The 23,107-nt window shown below is 36.0% G+C and overlaps 1 protein-coding gene across 2 annotated transcripts in view; it reads right to left on the bottom strand.

Annotated features, from left to right (window-relative positions):
* Positions 1 to 11,842: 11,842 nt before the first annotated feature.
* Positions 11,843 to 23,107, bottom strand: part of LOC149798572 (filamin-B-like) — a 198,825-nt gene continuing 187,560 nt past the window's right edge. For both annotated transcript variants that reach the window (XM_089957384.1, XM_089957385.1), the window contains 4 exons: positions 22,419 to 22,700; positions 21,250 to 21,399; positions 18,078 to 18,245; positions 11,843 to 14,362 (listed from right to left, as the gene is read on the bottom strand). In XM_089957384.1, the coding sequence (XP_089813510.1) occupies positions 14,088 to 14,362; positions 18,078 to 18,245; positions 21,250 to 21,399; positions 22,419 to 22,700 (875 nt within the window). In that variant the 3' untranslated portion in view covers positions 11,843 to 14,087. The remainder of the gene's footprint in view (positions 14,363 to 18,077; positions 18,246 to 21,249; positions 21,400 to 22,418; positions 22,701 to 23,107) is intronic.

Genomic DNA, 23,107 nt, shown 5'->3' with positions numbered 1-23,107 from the left:
CATTTGCAGAACACTGCTTTGCCATCCTAAGGGAGTGATTACATTTGCAGAACACTGCTTTGCCATCCTATGGGAGTGATTACATTTGCAGAACACTGCTTTGCCATCCTATGGGAGTGATTACATTTGCAGAACACTGCTTTGCCATCCTAAGGAAGAAATTAAACATGAAGAACACTGCTAAGCCATCCCAGGGAGGAAACTAAATTTGGCAGAACATTGCTTTGCCATCATGGGGAAATATAATTTTTTTGCAGAACATTACTTTGCCATCCCCAGGGGAGAGAGTAAATGTGGCAGAACATTTCTTTGCCATCCCATGGGGAGAGACTAAATTTGGCAGGACATTACTTTGCCATCCCAGACTAAATTTGGCAGAACATTGCTATGCCGTCCCAGGAGTAATATTAAATTTGGTTGAACATTGCTTTGCTATCCTCAGGGGAGAGAGTAAATTTGGACAAACATTACTTTTCCATCCCAGGGGTGAGAGTAAATTTGGCAGAGCATTACTTGGCCATCCCAGACTAAATTTGGCAGAACATTGCTATGCCGTCCCAGGAGTAATATTAAATTTGGCAGAACATTGCTTTGCCATCCCAGGGGAGAGAGTAAATTTGGCAGAACATTACTTTGCCATCCCAGACTAAATTTGGCAGAATATTGCTTTGCCATCCCCAGGGAAGAGAGTAAATGTGTCAGAACATTGCTTTGCCACCCTAGGGGAGAGAGTAAATTTGACAGAACATTACTTTGCCATCCCAGACTTAATTTGGCACATTACTTTGCCATCCCAGATCTAATCTGGCACATTATTTTGCCATTCCAGAGGATAGACTTCATTTTGCATAACATACATTTTCACTTAGTAGAGCAATTATATGATTTTATCCAAATCTTGACTATTTGAGAAAATGTGTTACTGGTAAATGTTTTTACTTCATTAAATGGTGGTGTTTTATTTAAATGCCATCAATGAATAACAATGTCTTGTGTATATTGTTGTGACATGTTTTATATCAAATATGTTGGGCTTATTTACCTGTTTTTGTAAAGGAGGTCCGGATAAAATAAAACGTTTACAAAAAACAACTTCACTACATGTTTTTGCTTGGATGTGCTTTTGCACCCTTGTTTGCAACAAAATTTGAAGGGTGCACATAAACGATAGCCATTTGATACTTGTGCTCTGTCCAACCTATTAAATATATAAAATTAATTGAGGCCTGATTTTATAATTTGGCAATTCATTGAGGCCTGATTTATAATTTGGCAATTCATTGAGGCCTGATTTTATCATTTGGCAGTTCATTGAGGCCTGATTTTATTATTTGACAATTCAGCAAGGCCAGATTTTATCAATTGGGCAATTCATTAAGGTCAGATTTGATCATTTTGAGCAATTCAGAAAGCCTTAGGCCTGATTTTGTCTTTGGGGCAATTTAGTATGACCTGATTTATCATTTGGGCAATTTAGCAAGGCCTAACTTTATCATTGGGACAATTCAGCAAGGTCAGATTTTATTATTTTGGGGAATTCATTCAATTAGATTTGTTTCATGCATGCTTTAGTAAAGCCTTCAGTGATATTGTCAGTCATTAAAAATGCCCAACTTTTTCAAGCTGAATACTAAAATCCATGAAAGTGATAATGACTGATGGTTTGATACAGATGCATTACTACATATTTAGTGATCATCTTTCAAGTTTGTAAAATTGATTCTGATCTGCCATGAAATGTGACCAATGTTATTGATAACAGAAAACCCATTTACTTTAACAAAAAGTAATCTAGCTTGAAGGCCTATTGGATTTATCCAGGTCAAATATAGCCAACATTACTAGAAACAAACATTTTGACAGCACTATCTCAGAAAACCATAGCAAGAATTGTACTAATTGGATAGAAGTCAACTGGCATAGCAGCCTTTCTGCGTTAAATACTGATGTGACCTCGTACATATGATACAACCAGGTAGAGACATGGCAACATTGTTTTCTGAACCTGTGCAGTCTTTGGCATTGGAAGAAATTTCTAGAGAAAGCATTCTGCTAATCTCGATTTCTGGCCAGCTTCTTTTTCAGTTGGCAATTTCTGGCAGATGTCGGCCAGGTTAATGATCTTCGGCCCACTTGGGACAAATGTTTAGACTAAAATTTTCAACTTGTTTTTAACTTCCATGTTTTCAGCATTGTTCGTAAAGTTGCACAAAAATCTGCTTGTCAAAAATAAGTGAAATATGTATGTATATAAGTATTTATAGATGACCTGCTTAGATTTTCCAGGCATTAAAGCAGTTTTTAACTCGGCTGGTCATAGGCCACAAAAGTGGTCTGTCATCTGTCCTTCCATTAGTACGTTCGTTATTATTAATCCTCCATAACTTAATGACATGATTGGTTGTTGTTGTAGGGTTTAATGCCATTTTTCAGCACATGATAGGCTATACATGGTGGCCAGTATTAATGGTAGAGGAAGAACTCGGGGGGGGGGGGGACCCCGGAAAAAAACACCGACCCACGAGAAGCTACTGGCAAGCTTTCTCACATACCCACATTAGCCGAATCCGAGACTCGAACCCACACAGACAGAGGTGAGTGATCAGATAGTATAGTTGGTCCTAATTGAAAAGGGGCCATGAGTGGTCTAACGTTTTTGCCTTTACAAGATCACTCACATATCATTTTTGTCCACATACCCAGCTCAACCAATGTGGGTATGTGACACAATAGCTCCAGTGGAAGAATGGTTCTTTCCGGGTTCTTTCTCTACCAGCTTATATGGACCGCTGTACATAGCCTATCATGTGCTGAAAAATGGCATTACAGAGAGAAAGGTACAAACTGAATGAAAATGGTGCTACTCCATCATTCAGTACCATCACCACAGTTGTCATGCGTAAAGTCTTGTTGTCACTACTCCATCTGAATAGATGGTTGTGTTAACAAGAATTTTCAGCTAAAAGAATTCTTAAGATATCTAGTTGGTTCCAAATGAAAATGGTGCCACTTGCATATTAAGTATGGCTACCTCAGTGGCCCTCTTAAAAATCTTGTTATCGCTACTCTACCTGAATGGATAATGGTTGTTATCAAAATGGGATTTTTACTGAAAGACATCTTATGTCTAGTTGGTCTTAAATGAAAAAAGTGCCAATGAGACATTTGATAGGCCACCACAGTAGCCATCTTGAAATTCTTTCTACTACCTCTTGTGAAAGAATGGTTGTATCAGCATGGGCTTTTCACTGAAAGATTTATATCTAGTTTGTTTTAAAGGAAAATGGTACAGATCTGACCTACAGTATGGCCACCACAGTGGACATAGTAAAATTCTTTTAATTGCAACATCTTTTGGATGGCTGGATATCAGCATTGTGCTTCAACCTCAAGACTTATTATGATGTATGGTTGGTTCTAAATGGAAATGGTGCCAATGATATTCAATATGGCCACCATAGGTACCATCTTGAAAATCTAGTTAATATTTTTATTGGTGAAGAATATCAGAGAGACCTTCAACACTCATCAGGTAAAAGGAAGAAATGGTCTTGTCATAAATTAGTGGAAATTCTTTTTGAGCAGTAGAGCAACAATCTCTTGGAGGGACTCTTGTTTTACTTTTTTTTTTATAAAGTTTTTCAGGTTGTACTTATTTTATGAAAATTGCCAACATGACAGTGCAAAACACATTAATCTTGCTAAAGCAATGTTTCCATATTTTTTGTTTGTAATTTTTAAATTCAGTAATCATTGGCTGTTTTAGTTGCATTGTGTTCCTCCACCATTAATACTGGCCGCCATGTATAGCCCTTTACCTCATACAACCGTCTTTGGACGCCTCTACAAAAGTCGCATCGAAGCGACTTTGACGCTTCTACAAAAGTCCCATAGAAGCGCCTTTTTACGTCTGCTGTAAACAACGTCCATTTTAAGCCGGTTTTCGTAGCGCCACCTTCGGGGAAAACCCCTTATTAGATACTACATTCATTTCTGTGAATGACAATTACGTCAGATCACGTGGTCACTGTTTATGTACTGGTCGATATCTGCTATTTAAAGTAACTGGGTCGTAATCTCCACTCTTCAAAATGGCGGTCGCGGATTTCGTTCAGTACTTACGAAGTTTTCATGATTATAATCACAACTATGAAATATTCAATAACCTAGGTAAAGGCTCTGATATTGATATAGGCTGCAATTAGTTTTTATAAATTATCAAATTTAGATGACTTAGTGATGTAGACACATATGAAAAACTTGTAAATTTCGAGTATGAGAAATGGCAGCTCTACGGTTGGTCACACGGCCTCACTGACATGACGGTGAACGAATTCTCTCCGGATTTTAAAGCACATAACAAATTCTTCCGTGATAAATAATTACACAGCTATAACAATCGGACTTTACTCTTAAATTGTTCCACATGTAATAGATGTGTACCAAAAATGTAAAATGGTTAAAATTGCTGTTAAACGTAACATACACTACATTGCTTAATAGTTCACAGGCAAGCTATGCGTATGCGGTCGACTAGGTAACCTGTGTTCTATGTATAGCGAGCTGCACTTTGTCACTATGCTCTATGAGGTAAAGGGATAGCCTATCGTGTGCTGAAAAATGACGTTAAACCCTACAACAACAACAACAACAACAAAGTTGCATTGTGATCATGCCTGTTTTATCATTGAACTTTAAACTGTGGTGGCCATACTGTATGTCAGATCTGCACCATCTTCATTTACATCAAACTAGATATCATAAATCTTTTAGCGAAAAGTCCAGTTTTTGATGGAGAATGATGCACAATGGATGAAAGTCTGTACCTAAGTGTACTTTGCTTTTTGGGCAAGTGAGTTAATATAGTTCTGTACAAAACTTGTGTCAGCTACAGACCATGTACCTTCACCAAAGTTTGTGGCTGTAAGGATAAGAAAGATGTCTGTTGATTTTTCGGTCCAAAAGGTCAAGTTCACTCACAGAAAGAGAAAAATGTTTGTTTGCACAACTTTGGTTCTTGACCACCCACCTTGACCAAATTTTTTGACTGGCTTGTACTTAAGTTGTGAAAAATGATTATTGATTTTTGGGTCAAAGGTCAGGGTTCTTGTGGTTCAAATAAAAAGGGGTTTTGTAAAATAAATTTTGTTTTATAGTAACTTCCATTGCCAAACATTGTTAATAGCTTCCACTTTCACTAATGAAGAAACCTACAGTTTTTGGGGTCTGATGGTCAAGTTTAGTAGGTCTGATGGTCAAGTTTAGTAGGGCTGTATGGTATTCCCATTTCTTTGTACACTCTCTGATTTTAAAAATGAAAATCACACATATATATATATATATATATATATATATATATATATATAAAATGCACAAAACTTAGTCATTTCATTGATTGATTGATTTATAATTTCTAAACAGACTGATGCCAAGAGGTCCCTAACACTATCAACTTATTGGTGTTTCAAAGCAAATGGAAGCTCCTGGTGTAAACAGACACACTGCTCACTGTCCTTTTCTGGTTTCTAGAACAGTCCATTTCAGTAAAAACCATCATCTGCATTCAGTATTTGTAATGTCAAGTTTTAATATTTCCCAAACAATTGAGCAAATAAAAAGGAGACGTGTATGCAAATGTTTGAAGAAATGTCACTCTAAAATTTATGAAATTATTGATATTTTCAGAAATGGTGAACCACTATACCGGTATATCTTTTGCTTGAAAACTTTGCAAATATGACAGTTGTGTTACTAAAGAAACTCCCATCTGAACCGAAATGCCAACAAGGTGACAGTTTTTGAGACCTCCTGGTGACAATCAGGTTAAAACTATAAATTGATGAATTAAGTAAATCATTAGGAGGATTCAAATAAGAGGATACAAATAAGCAGGATGGTGTGCAAATACTATAATAAGAAAAAAATGGTTTCTGCACTTCAAGTTTATATACTATTATCATGTGCAATGCGTACTTAGCCATTTAACGTCATCATCAGCAAGGTGCTGAGCCTGCAATCCACAGGGGAACTTTGTCAGTGGACAGTTGTTCACAATGTGTGACATAGTCTGAAAAGCTCTACAGCATCAGGAAGAGTTAGTGGCCTGGTTCAGTGTGATACACAGATGACATGGAAGGTTGAAGCCAGGAGGGCAGACAGATGGCTCAGCTACAAGGGAGTGGTTTTCAACATCTATTGAAGACCACTCAACATTCCATGCCGAAATAGCTGTCATATCCTCCAGCAATGAAGTGTACCAGATTGAGCATCTAGAAGTCAAGCAGATGTGAGGTGATGTCCATGTACAGTGGCAGTTTCTCACTGTCATAGACTCTAGCCAACACTTTTGTGGTTGCTTCCTGGTGATGCAGATGTGGAGGAGCAATGTTGCCGAGTACCGGATGGATCCGCGTTTCACGTCATGCTCCCTGTCAGTACTCAGCCCAAGGTTGTGGAAACAAAGGATCCAGCTTGCAAATCAAATTCAGCAATGAATCCCGGTTACATCCCACTACCAAGAGCAGCCCCCGACATACCAATGTCTGCTGACTTTCAGGTCATTGGACCGGCCCTATGAGTTTTACAACTTTACGTAGAGGGGCACTCAGCGGCCAAACAAATTTAGTTCAAAACAGCATACCCTGACCAAAGACCAGGTAACTTAGACCCATTGGTGAATGAGTCAGAAAAGCCCTCCTAGTGCCTACAGAGTGAATTACCAAACACAATGTTTTCATTTCAGCAAAATAATTATTGTGTACAATTAATCCACTGTCCCATAACTGCCCAAATGAGTTTTCATAGTTATGGTTCTTTCTAAAATTAAAATTAATATGAAAATTGTCTATAGTTATTTTTGTTCAAGTCATTGTCATTTAATTTTTACAAGATTAGGTTTGCAAATTTTATTCATACTTTACTGGTAACTCAGCCTTTTTGTACGAAGAGCTCCAAGAATTTTCAAAAAGAAGAGAAGTGTACTGAGAAGAATAGTAAGTAAATGAAGAAGTCTGTAAGAATTTTATAAATGGTACATTTATTTATGGGGGCCCCCGAGTGGCTGAGTGGTCTAAAGCGCTCCCTGTTACGGATCACTGCCATCTCACCTCTGCGTGGGTTTGAGTCTTGGATTCAGCCAATGTGGGTATGTGAGAAAGCTTGCCAGTAGCTTCTCGTGGGTCGGTGATTCTTTCCAGGGTTTTTCCTCCACCATTAATATTGGCCGCCATGTATAGCCTATCGTGTGCTGAAAAATGGCATTAAACTCTACGACGACAACAACAACAACAACTGACCATGGTTGTCCAGAACCCCTAAAAAGTACAATAAATTGTTCAGAGAAAAATTTTAGTTGTCAAAAAACACGCAAAGATGCTCCAACATTGTTTTATATCATGATGTTGTTGAGGATTAGAATATAACTTAATGAATTCTGTACTTCATTACAATGAATGTCCTTAAGTATTTTGTGTGTCTCATGTTACGTTTAATTCTGTTTTTTGGGGGGGACCATGTATCAGCTGGCTTCCTCTTTTTTTTTTCAATACCACAATTCATCCTAAATTTTGCCATTCTTCCTGTCTAACTCAAGTTTGTAAGGAAAGAAATGATTTGCTACAAAAAGCTACCAGACACAAACCATTCTTCCAAACAATCAAGATGTTAGGTTAAAACAATGTTTGAATATTCGTTAATTAAGTCAGTGAAGTCTGATCTGGTTTTCTGGAGTGTATCAAGAGTATTGATGTAATACATGCAATAAATTTTGGTACTGACAAATCTAAAAACAAAAACATTCACATGTGGCACACAAATTGATTCAGGAGGGAATGAAGAGGCAGGACCATTTTTTAAAGCTGATCTTGGAAGAAAAAGTGTGCATTAGATAACAATAAGACTTAAAGGTGAATATTGGTGATCAGCTGGGGTGCAGGAATATTCACTGAAGGGCAAACAATATGACATAGCATGGAGTTAGCTTCTTATGTTTACAATGGTAACATCAAATCTTGTGCATCAGGTTTCGACTCATGGATATCATCAATCAACATCTGATTAATTACACGTGGAAAATGGCAGGGTATCAAAATTTGAGGAAGAAATTGCATGGCTCATGGCGAGAAGAAATGTTGATATTATTTGGTTTTAATGGAATCCAATTACATTTTGGACCAAGATTCAGTTTTATTCAGATGAAATGGTATATATTACAATTTAGCTTTAAGATGTCTGTGCTAGAAAATTTACTCAATACAATGGACCAGTCTCCTTTTTTTCTACTTGAAAGGGTTTTTGCAACAACTTTACTTAACACAACAAAAACTTGCTTTTCACATTACACTTCATGGACATGGCAGGAAATTTACAGGAATTCATATGGTCTTTGACAGTTTGGAGAAAATGAGGTAGGATTTTCAAGGCCCTGAAAGTTTGGGAAAATCGAGATTACCTGGAGGTCTTTAAAAGTCTTTGAAAATTGAAATAAACCCAAACATTTTAATTTCTTTCCATAATCACAAATAAAATTGTCCAAGGTTGTTAGATTCAGATGCAGTCGAGTTTTCCTGGTTTCTTTCTTTCAATGACCCGTTCAGTTTCATTTCATCATTAAACAGTATTCAGTATCTTGCATTCGTTGTTTTCTCATATCACATAACTTGTTTACAAAATGTTAGCAAAAATAAGTATTGGACATCTTGTTTGTGGTCTTTGAAAGTTTGGGAAAAGTCTTTGAATTTATCATTTAGAATTCTGTATGAACCCTGATTTACTCAACCTTGTCACAGCTGTTCTGGCAAGCAAGAACACATTTTTTATGTACAGATCAACCATATGAAGGACTTCCTATCATGAGAGATCATCTTTTGTAAGCAGAAGTGGGGAGGAGGAGGTTACAGGTTAACACAGTATTTACTTTTAACCTTGGATCAATTACACATCCTCCGACTGTGTAGTGTCTGGTTGCTCAATAATACCAAATAGCCAAATCAGAAACATGGACACTTGTAATGGTGACTGTATCATAAAAGTATCAGATCACTTCTGTTTGTAGAAAATTGACAAGATATCCTCCCTAAGATCAATTATCAATACCATTCAACTCAAGGAGACACACCACAGTGGGTCAGTGATTAACATGCCAAACTCGCAACTGAAAGGATGAAGGTACAAATCTTCCATCAGACCACCCTGGGTCAGCTATTGTGATGTGGTCTTTGGCAAGCCACTTGACTCTGATTGCCTCACCACTAAATAACCCTACTTGCGTTACTGTGCTATAAAGCACCAAACCAAACCAGTCAACCTTTTGCTACCAACTTGTGTATATGTTGTTTTTTAAGAGTAATCGGCAGAGTGCAGACTCTGACATGCTATTGTGTTCAACTTAAGGAGCCACACCACAGTGGGTCAGTGATTAACATGCCAAACTCGCAGCTGAAAGGATGAAGGTACAAATCTTCCATCGGACCACCCTGGGTCAGCTATTGTGATGTGGTCTTTGGCAAGCCACTTGACTCTGATTGCCTCGCCACTAAATAACCCTACTTGCGTTACTGTGCTGTAAAGCACCAAACCAAACCAGTCAACCTTTTGCTACCAACTTGTGTATATGTTGTTTGTTAAGAGTAATCGGCAGAGTGCAGACTCTGACATGCCATTGTGTTATGCAATGGCACATCGGGGTTTATGTTGTTTGTATTAGAGTCTACTTATAGGTGAATACATATGATAAATAAGACCAGGAACTACTACAAACACACTTAGTTGTAAGGAGAAGTACAGCTTTTTTATTTTCCAGCAGTGTTGTGAATATTGATAAAGATACAAACATAAAGTGTAAATATAATATCAGATCTTAATAAGATATAAAAAGAATAATATCCATATAGAAGTTCACATACTTTGTAAATTTTCAAAGTTATTTCAATGTATACAAAAAAACGTAACAGAAATATCAACTGTCCCAAAGAGACACAAGTACTTGCATAAGAATCGTAAGGACTGAATTCTGAATAAATATATTGCAGAAAATGCTGCAAAAACTTCTTTTGTTCCCAGTCACTATTTGCCATTTGAAATTCACATGAGAGTGAGACAGATATACTGTGAATTAATTACTTTCTGTGAATACCAATTTTGAAAAAATGCAGTCCTTAACTTTTGTTACCCTTTGGCTTTATCAATATTTTAAAAATAGTTTTGTAAAGAAAATAAGAAAGAAAAATATTTACTAGTAAAAAAACAATAAACAAATTTGATATGACAATGTAAGCTCATGCCTCTGGAATGTTACTAAATATGGAAAAATCATACAAATAATTTTTTCCAAATTCAAAATCAAAACCTCTCTCAAATGGAAAATCTTCTGGGAGTAAATAACATTTTACCATTTTCTCATCTGAGTCATTAATAGCTATCTGTCTTGCATTTAAGCAATGATTCAAGGTAGATTAGTTCTTCAGCTAATTGTGTTATCCTCTTTAAATAAAGTCATTATTATTATTATTATTATTATATGGATTGTCAGATTAAGGCCACCATGTGCATTATGCTCAAATTCAAAATGGCGGTCATTCTCAGCTGAATGTTCAAATCATGAGTTGGTATTAACCCCCAACTTCAATTCATACAAAAGACACAATATTAACAAAAGTTGTAAAACAGTCAACTACTGAAGTGAAATGAGAGACTTTTGGAGAAAGTTCAAAATTCAGTAATATCAAGTTAGAGATATCACTAGATAGATGCATCACAAAGGACTCCCTCAAAATACTTTGCTCCATAGGGCATTAAACTAGAGAATTGGTTTTGGAAACCAATGTTAGTTTGGCATTCAAGGCCCATTAATCTATGGAATGCTTGAAATATGCTTCATCCCAGGTCTCGTCAATTCAGGTAAGGAGCTACGTGTTTAGCACGCTGGAATTCAGACTAAATGGACCGGGTTCAAACCCTACCATCGGACCAGCCAGGGTCAACTACCATGGTGTGTCCTTGGACAAGGCACTTTATTCCAACTACCTTAGCACTAAATAACCTATTCCTGTTGCTGTGCGATAAAGCACCAAACCTCAATTCAAGTAACATTCACACAGTACAAGTAAGGTTCCATGTTATAGATGTCAAGCTGTTCGACAATGACTAAACCTCTGGCATTGATAAGATAACATCAGTAAAAGGCATATCCAGGTCCAGCAAACGCTTTAGAATATTCTGAGTGGTTCTTGAGTGACGCAGATTATAAGCAACATCCCATGTAGAAATCTTAAGACATTCAATACAGATCATAACTCTGCCCAATCTAGTGTAAACAAAACAATAACCTAAAAACATGTGGTCAACTTTAAGAGGCCATATTCTTACCAAATTTCATTTTTTTAAAATGAAGACTGGTTCTAAAACTAAAACTAAAGTTTGACTTAAAGATTCCACATGAGTACAAAGGATTTAATTGACAGGAGGCACAACTCGTCTTATTTGGTATAAATACAACTAAAATTATGAAAGGCACATACAAGTCTATGAGACAATATTAAGTGCTATAAAGTGCTAGAACATCGTCAGATATGATGTATACATTATTTTATATTGGAAGCATTACTCTAGTTGACAAGACAAAGAACATCTGTATAAATCAATGTTATAACAAAATTACAGCAGAACGTTCAATTGGTTCTTGAACTGTGCCAGTTCAAACAATATCTCATGTACAGATTGGATGCCATTTGGTAGGTAAATTGCCCATTACACATAGCTGTGACTTTTGAAGGTTTCAACTTGTTCAGTCCAATTTTGGTGGAACTGTTTCTCTCATTCCATCAGTTGTAAGTCACTACAGCAGATCTTTGTAACCATTCAAGTTCAGAAACCATTCAATGTATTCTGATACAGTTTAGTGTGTACGTTGTCTTGTACATCTGGATTTGCCAGGAATGGGTTTCGTCTCTTCAACTCCATTTTAGATAGAATTTTGCCCCTCAGTGAAAACCATCGTATCTGTACATGAGATATTGTTTGAACTGGCACAGTTCAAGAACCAATAATGGGCAATTTACCTACCAAATGGCATCCAATTATGTGTATGGTTGATGAGCATGCAAGCAGTATGAATGGACAGACAGATGTATAAGGTAATTCCCATAAGGCTCACGATCTCAGTGCAGGGACCTAATGAAGTCAAGCATTATCCAAAGCACAGTAGCTCTAAATCTACATATAAGTATTTTTGTTTGCTGTGATAAAAAATTCATACAGCTGTATGACACAAAATATCGCTCCAAAAATATCAGTATTGACATTATGTTAAAGAGTAATGCTTCCAATATAAAATAATGTATACATCATATCTGACGATGTTCTAGCACTTTTAAAGGAACCGGCATAGCAATATCAATTAATGCATTAGAACCAGGACAAAAGAGGAGGCTGATGATGTGTGCAAATTATTAAGTTACATATTGACAGCCACTCGACTCATATGGCAAAGTCTCAGTGCACCAGAAAGAACTGATCCACTCAATCTCTGCCCAAAGAGACTATCTTTCGTAATCAGCCTGCTTTTACTGGCCTGAAGATGGTGGAATAATGGTCAATGCGTTATTCTGATTTTATCTATGATGTAAAAACTAAGTTCATAAATTTTACAATCTCAAATAAAATTATTACGTCATTAATGGTGATAATACTTATATATTAAAAGGTAATATTTCATTGCCTTAAGCTTTGATACAGAGACTATATCTGATATACCTGAGTAATAAATTGTTGAATTTAGGAATACTTGTCTATATAAGTCAAAAACTACTAGTACCAACATCATTTATAGGTCTTAATTTGAAATCAATATAATCTACTAATAATTATCTTAAAAATGTGCAACAGAACCAAAATAAATTTAAACAGTGATTGCTTGGAGGGTACTAAATTAACAAAAGACAATATGAAAACCCATACTCCAAAAATTATTTATGATTCATTTTAACATTTCAAACAAGTTCAAAATAATCTGTAAAATATTATTCAAAATTTTCTTTCCTTATATGTCATGGATGAATTCAAATTAACATTTGATACATCATTTGTGCAGTTATTGTTGTGGTTTCCTTTAAAAGCATTGTCAACTAGTGTTTCATGTATTTCCATCAGTTAAACATATCCAAGGGAGATAAATGCTATAAGATCTAATCATTTACCAAATTTTGAGTCACACCTCGTGTAATGTAAACCTAGCCAGAAAGCCAGTGGATTTGTACTTTGTTACTAATTTTAGTCAGACCATATAGTTTTGTACTGTTATCTGTGATACTAACTATAATTAAAAAAGAAAAAGAACAATATGCCATAGACATCCAATTGTTGAGTATTCGTTATCTAGTATTATTCAAGAGCCATTCTAAATGGAATACATGATCTACCATGCATGTCTCTTGTTGACCATTTATTTAGGTTGTATATTTTGATATTAGCGTACAATGTACCAAAGATTTTTTTCTGCTTGTGCTTTTCATTTTCCATAACTGCAAATATTTACCAAAATTACTTAAGTCTGCACGAAATGATTTTAACTTTTTCTTAACTTTATATTTAGCTAATATCTTACAAAATTCCATCTCCATTTTATGAAATCCTACAATGTGTCATTATGACCTAGATAAAGAAAAGTTTGCTTAACAGAGCATACAGTTTGTTTTTCATGGCCTACGCTTTATCTTCCTTAGATGATAATGCTGACTATAATGAACTATTGTCCTTCTATTCTGATTCTCAACAAATGTGGATAATGCATACATGGTCATCCTCTAACTAAACAAACAAAAAAATGTTTAAGTGTATACGATGCCAAGCCACATCTTGAAGTCTACTGCCTCATTTCTAAATGTATTTGCCTAGCAACAGAAATAAAAGTGGACCTGTCTTTAATCATAACCAAACACAAAATAGATGACATATTAATATACAAAAGGCCAAAATATCAGTATTTACCTGTGCAATAACTGATATTTTTTTCTTCACACTTTGGCATTTTATTGCAGTATATATCAGTTCTGTGCATGATACATAAGTATTCATACAATTTACACCTTGGCCTACAGCTCTTCACGCCACTGCGCATAGTTCATTGGTTGAGGCGCACGCATTGAGGCCTTATTAGAGTGTAATGGAACAGTATATGCTTGGTCGTTGTAAACCTGCTCCAATTCCTGTTGTGTGTCCACAAGGTGTACTTGGAAAGGGCTGCCAGGAACATCCACTCCTGACCATTTCACACTGATGATATATAGCCCCGTTTCCACAGGGTCATATCTGCACAAAATGGTACGATCCCGCTGACTATCCCTGTACATCTCTACCTGGAAAGCACCTAGAACAGAAATATGCATGGTAAATGATGCTGTTCAGTTTTGCTCATCAACTTTAGCTCAATGATATCTTGTTTCTTTTTCTTATTAAAATAGATTTTGCAGATATTTAAATCACATTTTAGCAACTGCTTTTTGAAAGCAGGAAAGTTGATAGTAAAATGCTAAACTTGAAGATGCCTCATTATCTCCCTTTGCTTGTCAATATACCTGATTGTTAGTCAGATCTTCCTGCAAACAGCACAGACTAATATCTATGATTACATCATGAACCAGAAAATCTGGGTCTGTTCAGTAACACAAACCACAAAGACCCTGATCTGCCAGTACATTATGGGATTGCAGTGCATGGGTCTAAGTTGTATGCTGTTTTCCCTGATATATATGTGCGAGTATGTATAGTTGTTAGTGTAGTTGTATGCAGATGAAGGGAAATAATTGATTCAGCTCGAAATGAAGAGAAAAAATATGTCTGGGATGTGTACATTGACAAATGTTATTATCCTTGAGAGTTTTTGTGATTATTACCAGTTCAAGAAAATGACAATTGGCAAAATGAATTCATCTATTTCTGTGGGTATAGGAATCTGTATCCTTTTTCTCCAAAACTTACATTTTCATTGGTACTTGCATGTATGGATTTAGCAAGGCTAATGTGATATTTTATGACACTTTGAAGGTTATATCATGCTGCAGAATGCAGATAGATGTGACTTGGTCCAAGACACACCATGATAGCCAAACCAGGTTGATCCAATGGTAGGAACTGAATCCACACCAGGCTCTTCTGGTCACTTGTTCAATGCCCTAACCACTGAGCTACTATTAGCAATGGATCCTACTGTCCCTTCCATACTATTGAATCACTGCCCGCTGCATTGCTAAAGGATCAGATTCCCTTTTAACTATTATTGGCCCTATGTCAGAATTTAATGATATTATTCTGAATGTATCTAATGCATGGGTACTTTCCATAAAAGTTTTGTTTTCGACATAGTATTACTACTATGGTGTCTACATAGATGTGCAAGGTGAAGAAGTTCCACACACATACTCTATCCATGACATAACTGGTTTGGTTTCTGTGGGTACATGAATAGATGATTAACAGATGATTAAGCCAATTTATACTCTGAACTGTCTGTGGCACACTGGGGATTGCTTGTCAATACTGAACTGTCTGTGGCACACTGGGGATTGCTTGTCAATACTGAACTGTCTGTGGCACACTGGGGATTGCTTGATCAATACTGAACTGTCTGTGGCACACTTGGGATTACTTGACCAATACCACAGTTCTGACATTTCTGTTGCTTACTTCTGCACTGCCTCTGCTATTCTCTTTTGATGAGACTCTGACAGGTAAAGCAATCCTGTATGCAATCTTCCCAAGACTCAGGGTCAATGCTGAAGTATTTAAGGGATGACTCAGGTGAAATGATTCTTCTTATTACCCTCAGATTGTCACAGAAGATTTTAGTTGGTAGTTGTTCTGGCATCCTTGTAACTGGCCTGCCCATCTCAAATGTGCTCTCTCTCTCTCTCTCTCTCACACACACACAATCATACACACTGCTTCATGAAAATAATATTACACCAAAATAATCTACTTCCTGTGCTGCATTTCTTAAATCATATACACTGCAAGCTGCCATTCCTATTCATATTGAACTTGAATGTTCAACCAGATGGGATGCAATCAATACAACATTCAGCCAGTGTGTCTGAAGTTTTATTTTTTAAATGACATTTATTTGAAAAACATACACAGTAATGAGCAATTTGCAATTGATATAGATATGTGAAGTGTATGTATGGAGATAGTTATGTAGGTAAGCAGATATGTACATGATGAAAAACAACTCTTTTGAAATCTAAAGCTTCCTTGATTTGCTTCATCCAAAAAAAAGTTTCACAATCTTCCTTTTAAATACAATATTGGGGGGGGGGGGGGCCTTCAAATATGAAAATAGAGCCAGCATTAATTGATTAATTAATTACAACTTTAGATGGTGACCCAAGTGGTCTAAGGTGCTCGTGCTTATAGATAACTCAAACACCTCATCTCTGTTCATGTGAATCTTGGCTTGGCTTGGCAAACATGGACACATCAGAAAGCTTGCCTGTTGCTTCCTGTGGGTCAGTGGTTCTTTCTAGGGTAATCCCAGGTTCTTCCTCTACCAAATATACGAGGCTGCCATATACAATGTTCAACCCAACAATAATTACAATTTCTAAGGGCTCTTCAGCCATTTGGAACTTCTAACCCAGCATCCAAGCAAGACAATTGCAAATCATTACCTTTACACCTCCAGCAGAAATACACACCTCTCATTGAATGCATACATATTTATTGAACTGAGGCCTAAAAAGAAATCAAAGGCAAATCTTTAAAGAATAACAAGTTGAAGTCAAATCTTATTATGTTTCAGTTGTTTATTATAATCTATACTCCACTGTATCTAATGGTAATGTTTCAGTCAAGTATACATTGTTCATCTCTCTTGATAGGCTGCTCTCTACTGTAGGTCTGCACAGCAGAACCACATTTCTATTTCACCTTGTTTAATTCCTCTCTATGAATTAAACATTTATTTCCAACATGACAATTCAATAAATACACATGATTTCCATTCTTAAAAAAAGTTTCTAAAAGGTGTACTTACATGTATGTTTTACATGCACACATAGGCAGATAGATATCAAGTATACTGGGAGATATCAAGTCAGATAGATATAAAGTATACTGGGAGATATCAAGGCAGATAGATATCATGTATACTGGGAGATATCAAAGCATATAGATATCATGTATACTGGGAGATATCAAGACAGATAGATATCATGTATACTGGGAGATATCAAGGCAGATAGATATCAAATATACTGGGAGATATCAAGGCAGATAGATATCAAATATACTGGGAGATATCAAGGCATATAGATATCATGTATACTGGGAGATATCAAGGCAGACAGATATCATGTATACTGGGAGATATCAAGGCAAATATATATCAATATACTGGGACTACAGGAACAGAATACAACACTTATCCAATCCATTTTTGCCAGTAGGAAACAATACATTAGCCTGAATATTTAATTATTTATTTAGTTAAAATACTTGATTTTTTTAAACATAAATTAATTAAAATTATTTTCAATAGTTTGAATTAAACTTAACAAGTCTCTGCTGACATACTGTATGAATGAAACATTGTAAAACATGTAGACCTAATTTATTAAATTTTTTAACCTAAATATTATTCAATAATCATACTCTTTTTCAAGTCTGCCTTAGAATTTTATAATTTTCTGTGGTTTTTATGATCCTAGATGATCTTTTAAAGAGTAACAAGGAAAAAGTATTTTAATTTTTAATATGAACTGTATTTATGGCCCAACTTTGTTCTACATGTTATGTCATGATTAACCTTCATTACCACTTGACAAAATATTGCAGTAGGTAATGCATGCGCTTTATGTTAAATATCATTCAAAAATGGTAAATTTCTGGCTAAAATATCTCTTGTTGTGTTCAACTACCATTTCATCAAGTGACTTCATGACTCTGAAATATGTCTATGATGTCACTGAGGTACAAGATTGAACTCTTATCAATCACATCACATTTTATGACCGATAAATCTATCCTTGCAAATGTACTTTGTTTTACTAGATGTTAGGGCTATTAATATGGTAAATTATTTGTACCCTTAGGTCCTCTAATTCTGACAGTCAGTTGCCCAGCTCCAGCCCCACGAGTCTCCACGATAAAACGGCTCTGGAAGTTTGCTAGAATGCCATGCTCTACTCCAGGTCCTGTGACACGCACACGATTTGCATCAGGCTGTTGCATAACTTTAAATGCAAATGGACTGCCTACAAAATAACAACATCCAACTGTCAAATTATTACTATTCTGCTGTGGAAATAAATTACCAAATATATTCATGTACATCATACACATATCTGTGAAAAAACCATGGCATACTCACCTGCTGATTTTAAACATAAAATTTGTATATATACATCATCCCACAGATCACTGTAGGAGGGTGTATATACCGTATATATCTGCTGATAAATCAAGTAAAGCTGATACAACTCTGCCATGTATTGATACACAACTCAGAATACAACGCATGATACACAACTCATGATACAATTAATGATACATAACTCATGATACAATTCATGATACACAACTTATGATACTATACATTATCTATACACATATTAAGTTGATGGTCTTTCAGCTTTAGAAGGTCTTTTAGTACTAGGGTGATTCCATTTAAGACATGCTTGTATTTCTAGTATGTATACTATAAGACAGACACAAAGTCAGAGACTTATCACCTGTTCATTTGCCATTCTCATCCCTGACAAGATATAAAAATACTTTAAAAAAGACTAACTCTTAGGTGTCAGTCATTTTTATTCAGCCTGCTCCATTTATTAGGTGCAGGGCTCATCTTGGTTACACTTGTTTTGCACTGCATGGCTGTTTTTAAACCATTTTATAGCCAACTTCATGACTTCACTTAAAGGCATTATGGTGTTGTCTTCACAGCAAAAGACACAGTGCACGTTCTATGTGCAACGAAAATCATATCTAGAGCAAGTCCAAGTGTGGGAGCAGAGATGGCTAACAAGCAGACTGTCCCTCTCACAGATGTAAAACAACTGCCACAGACACACGTTTCTGTGAGTGAAAAATAAATTATAAAGTGGCTACTCTTGTACAAATTAACAAGGCGACTATAACTTCTGCCCTCTTGCTGCTTCTGTGCTGATGTTTATCATCCCATTGGCGTGTCCTATTGCTGATTACATAAAACAGCATAATGGAGACATTTCAAACTTGTCTACCATTTAAGTACTTTACATATCGAGCTGAATCAGAGTTATCTCCCTTGATCTGCATACATTTTTGTGCTACATTTCAACATGCGTTCTATCTATTTCTATTGAGATCGGATGCCAATACTTCTGGCATGTAAATAAGCAACAGTTAAGTCTGAATGGTGGTGTTTCTGGGCATGAATAAACAATAACCATGAATCAGAACTAAATGCAACATATTTTTCAAAGTATGACACACTGAAGTGTAGACCTCATATTTGATACAAGTAATCAAGATGTGGAGCAACAGTGTGAAAGTCATGGCTATTAAATGATCAGTAAAGTACTTAAATCATAATAAACATATCAAATCATAATGTTGTTGTTGTTGTTGTAGGGTTTAACGCCATTTTTCAGCACAAGAAAGGCTATACATGGCAGCCAGTATTACTGGTGGAGGAAGAACCTGGGAAAACCACCGGAAAGAACCACCGACCCACGATGCCATACTTTTGGGTGGAAAAAAATCAGGTCCAAAAAATGAGGTTTTTCCCTCTGTATTATGTAGTGCAACTAGAAATTCCAGATTTTTTGGTATCATTGTAGAGCTACATCTGTCTACCTTTCTATAATACCACCCACTTTAGTGTATCATACATGACCTTGACGCTACAGAGCTTGGCAGTAGGCTACTACCGCCTGCCACTTAAACTTGTCACCAGGGGTTAATGTGTTAAATCCCAAATTGATAAGTACCTATTTGTGACCTTGATTTTTAACCATTTAAATCCTAAACTGATATTTGGTTTTATAAGCAAGTCATGAACAAAGTCTGGGCTGAAAACTGGCAAAAAACTCTCAACAAAAGTAACAAAGTCTGGATAAGGTTTGTGGCACAGGACTTTAGTTACAGTGTAGAACCACTTCCTATTTGGGAGTCCATCTGACTTTGACCTTAGACATTTTAATGCCCAAATCAATTGGTATCTTCTTGGTCTCAAATGCAAGCCATCTACAAAGTTTAGTCAAGGCACATGGTGCAGAACTTTAAGATTCTTATGGAAATCATTTTTCCTTCTTAAGTCTGTGACCTTGACCTTTAAACTTTTGGCTTCCAGATGAGTAGGTGTCTTCCATTTCTTAAATTCAAGCAATTCATGAAGTCTGATCAAAGCAGGTGATAAAAAAACTCAAAATAATGCGTGGAAATCATTTCTCTCTATGACCAAGACCTTTCATATTTCGCCACCTAAATCAATAAGAGTCTTTCTTATCTTAGTTGCAAGTCATTTACAAAGCTTGGTCAAGGTATCTTGTATACAAGTGATGTTATTATTGAAGATTTGCATTAAGGTCAGATAAAAATGGGGGATCAGGGCATCCAAACACATTCATAATTATCTCAATGATAACAATGCACAATTTAATCTTCAGAAGAAAGTAGATGCTATGATAGACATTTCCAGGGGAAAGACAACTTTATGATGCAAGGAGAACACTTGATGCTGAGCATAATTAATCCCACATATTGAAAAATTCAGTATCCTATCAATGAAAGCTACCTGAAAACTCAATGTAATTATGTCATAATACAATGTAAAATGTTACATCTTGTCTTGAATGCATATATTTTAAATGTTTTCAGTAATGACAAAAATTAAAACAATAAATGAAAGATTTAATTACATTCTGTTATAATCAGCGGTACTCAAATACCTTGGACATGCTCATACTCAAATACCTTGGACATGCTCATACTCAAATACCTTGGGCATGCTCATACTCAAATACCTTGGACATGCTCATACTCAAATACCTTGGACATGCTCATACTCAAATACCTTGGACATGCTCATACTCAAATACCTTGGACATGCTCATACTCAAATATCTTGGACATACTCATACACAAATACACTGGACATGCTCATACTCAAATACCTTGGACATGCTCATACTAAAATACCTTGGACATACTCATGCTCAAATACCTTGGACATGCTTGTACTCAAATACTTTGGACATGCTCATACTCAAATACCTTGGACATGCTCTCCCCCATATTTAATTTGCAACACATGCCGTCCTGGCTCCTGGGGTCGGATTCCAAGTCTGAAAGTTCCATCTCGCCGATCTTCCAGCTCACAAAATGCAACCACATGGGGTCCCATACAATGGGCTGTTAATTCGCCTAAAAGTTAAATACCAAGAACTGTTTATTTTACTCCTAGGATGTGCCAAACTCTTGATAACAACAATCCCAGTACTGAATTCTACAATTTAATACAAACTATCCCAGTATTGAACATGCTCGTGGATATTTTGTCAATAGCAGTCTGGCAATTGGAACTTTAATTTGGAAACCAGATATTTTGCTTACAGTTTAAAGGTGACATCAATTATATTTTATGTGTAATAATTAAAATATTAAAAGACATAATGAGCAATCATATTAAAGATTCAACACAGCAGACTGCTACTGTGGTCCAATAATACACAAAAAAAACTGCTCAAGAATGCAGACCTGTCTTTCAGTCACATTGTCACAATCAAGTCCCTCATTCGTCAGTCTGGAAGGGGGGAGAGAACTCCAATAGTAAAGGTTACACAATAGTATGATTCATTTCAATACATTCAGACCTTAAGGTGAAAAGTAAGTAGGGTTTTCCAATTAAAAAATGGAAATCATCATGATCATTTGAAGAACAATCCAAAATGGTAGAATGCCCGAATTTTGAATGGTCTGAGGATGAAATAAGTGAAAACATTGGCAATTCTGATCTTGTGAATATAATTTAAGAGGGAAAATATTTAGAACTAGCATGGAGGGATATTGTTGGCCATAATGCCAACAATGCGGAATTTACAGGTCTGGACTTGCCACTGTATATTAGACACCTGAATTTGTCAGTGGTGTAAACATCATCATATTCCCCATTTTACCAAAACGTGTGGTCTCAACATGGGTATTTGATATCAAACTTGTTTATAAGCATATTTTCAAAGACCTGAATTTGTCTACTTTACAGTCCTATAAAATATCTATTCCTACCACAAGTTATGAATTTTTTAAAATGTCACTAAAAATATATTGTCTACCTGTATAAAATATCTTTAAAGTTCCTTGGTATTGATATTGTATTTCCCTTTTTAGTTACTTTGAGCTGAAAGAGTTAATGATATAAAATGTGAACTTTTTGAGAAATTCACCTGGCCCAGCTCTTCTGGTGTCAATCTGTATATTCTGTTCCTTGCCCAAGATGCCTCCCATGAGACCTTCTCCGCTAACAGTGACCTTGTTGGGGTAGAATGCCCCAATGATATTGACCTTGTATGGAGAGCCACGGAGTTGTCTCCCATTCCAACTGATATGTAGAAGGTATGCCCCAGGAACTATAGGGACGTAATGGCAGCGATAGCGGCCATTTCCAAGAGAAATTATCTTGACACTAACCTCTGCTCTCACACCGCTCAGTGTTACCTCAGGAGAACCTGTGTTGCAACAGAAAACCATAATTGTTTCAGAACATCTCTGAATGAAAAGCATTATCGCAATTAAATTCAATAATATTTTAGACAGGCTTCTTTAGTAAGGATGGAAACTATACACACACACTTTCAACTTTTTCATGTCACATAGACAAAATTAAGCCTAACGAAAATAATTATGCAAAGCCTTATGAAGATAAAAATATCTTACGGTGCAAAAAAAAACATTTTGTAACATATTTCCAACCTTTAATTCAATGATACAAAAATTCGTGCAAAGAAATCAAAATGAACTGAGATCTCCACAAAATATTATTTCTTACCTTTTTATAGTGCCATGACAACTTTCCAAATTTTGGCTACACAAAGAATGACTGCCATTGCTGCCAAAAATGTAACACTTGTTGTCC

This window comes from Sinohyriopsis cumingii, chromosome 5 (assembly GCF_028554795.1).
Source record: "Sinohyriopsis cumingii isolate HCF-2022 chromosome 5, ASM2855479v2, whole genome shotgun sequence".
Lineage (NCBI taxonomy): Eukaryota > Metazoa > Mollusca > Bivalvia > Unionida > Unionidae > Sinohyriopsis > Sinohyriopsis cumingii.
Note: the sequence above shows the minus strand (reverse complement) of the source record. Positions and strands in the feature narration are given on the sequence as shown.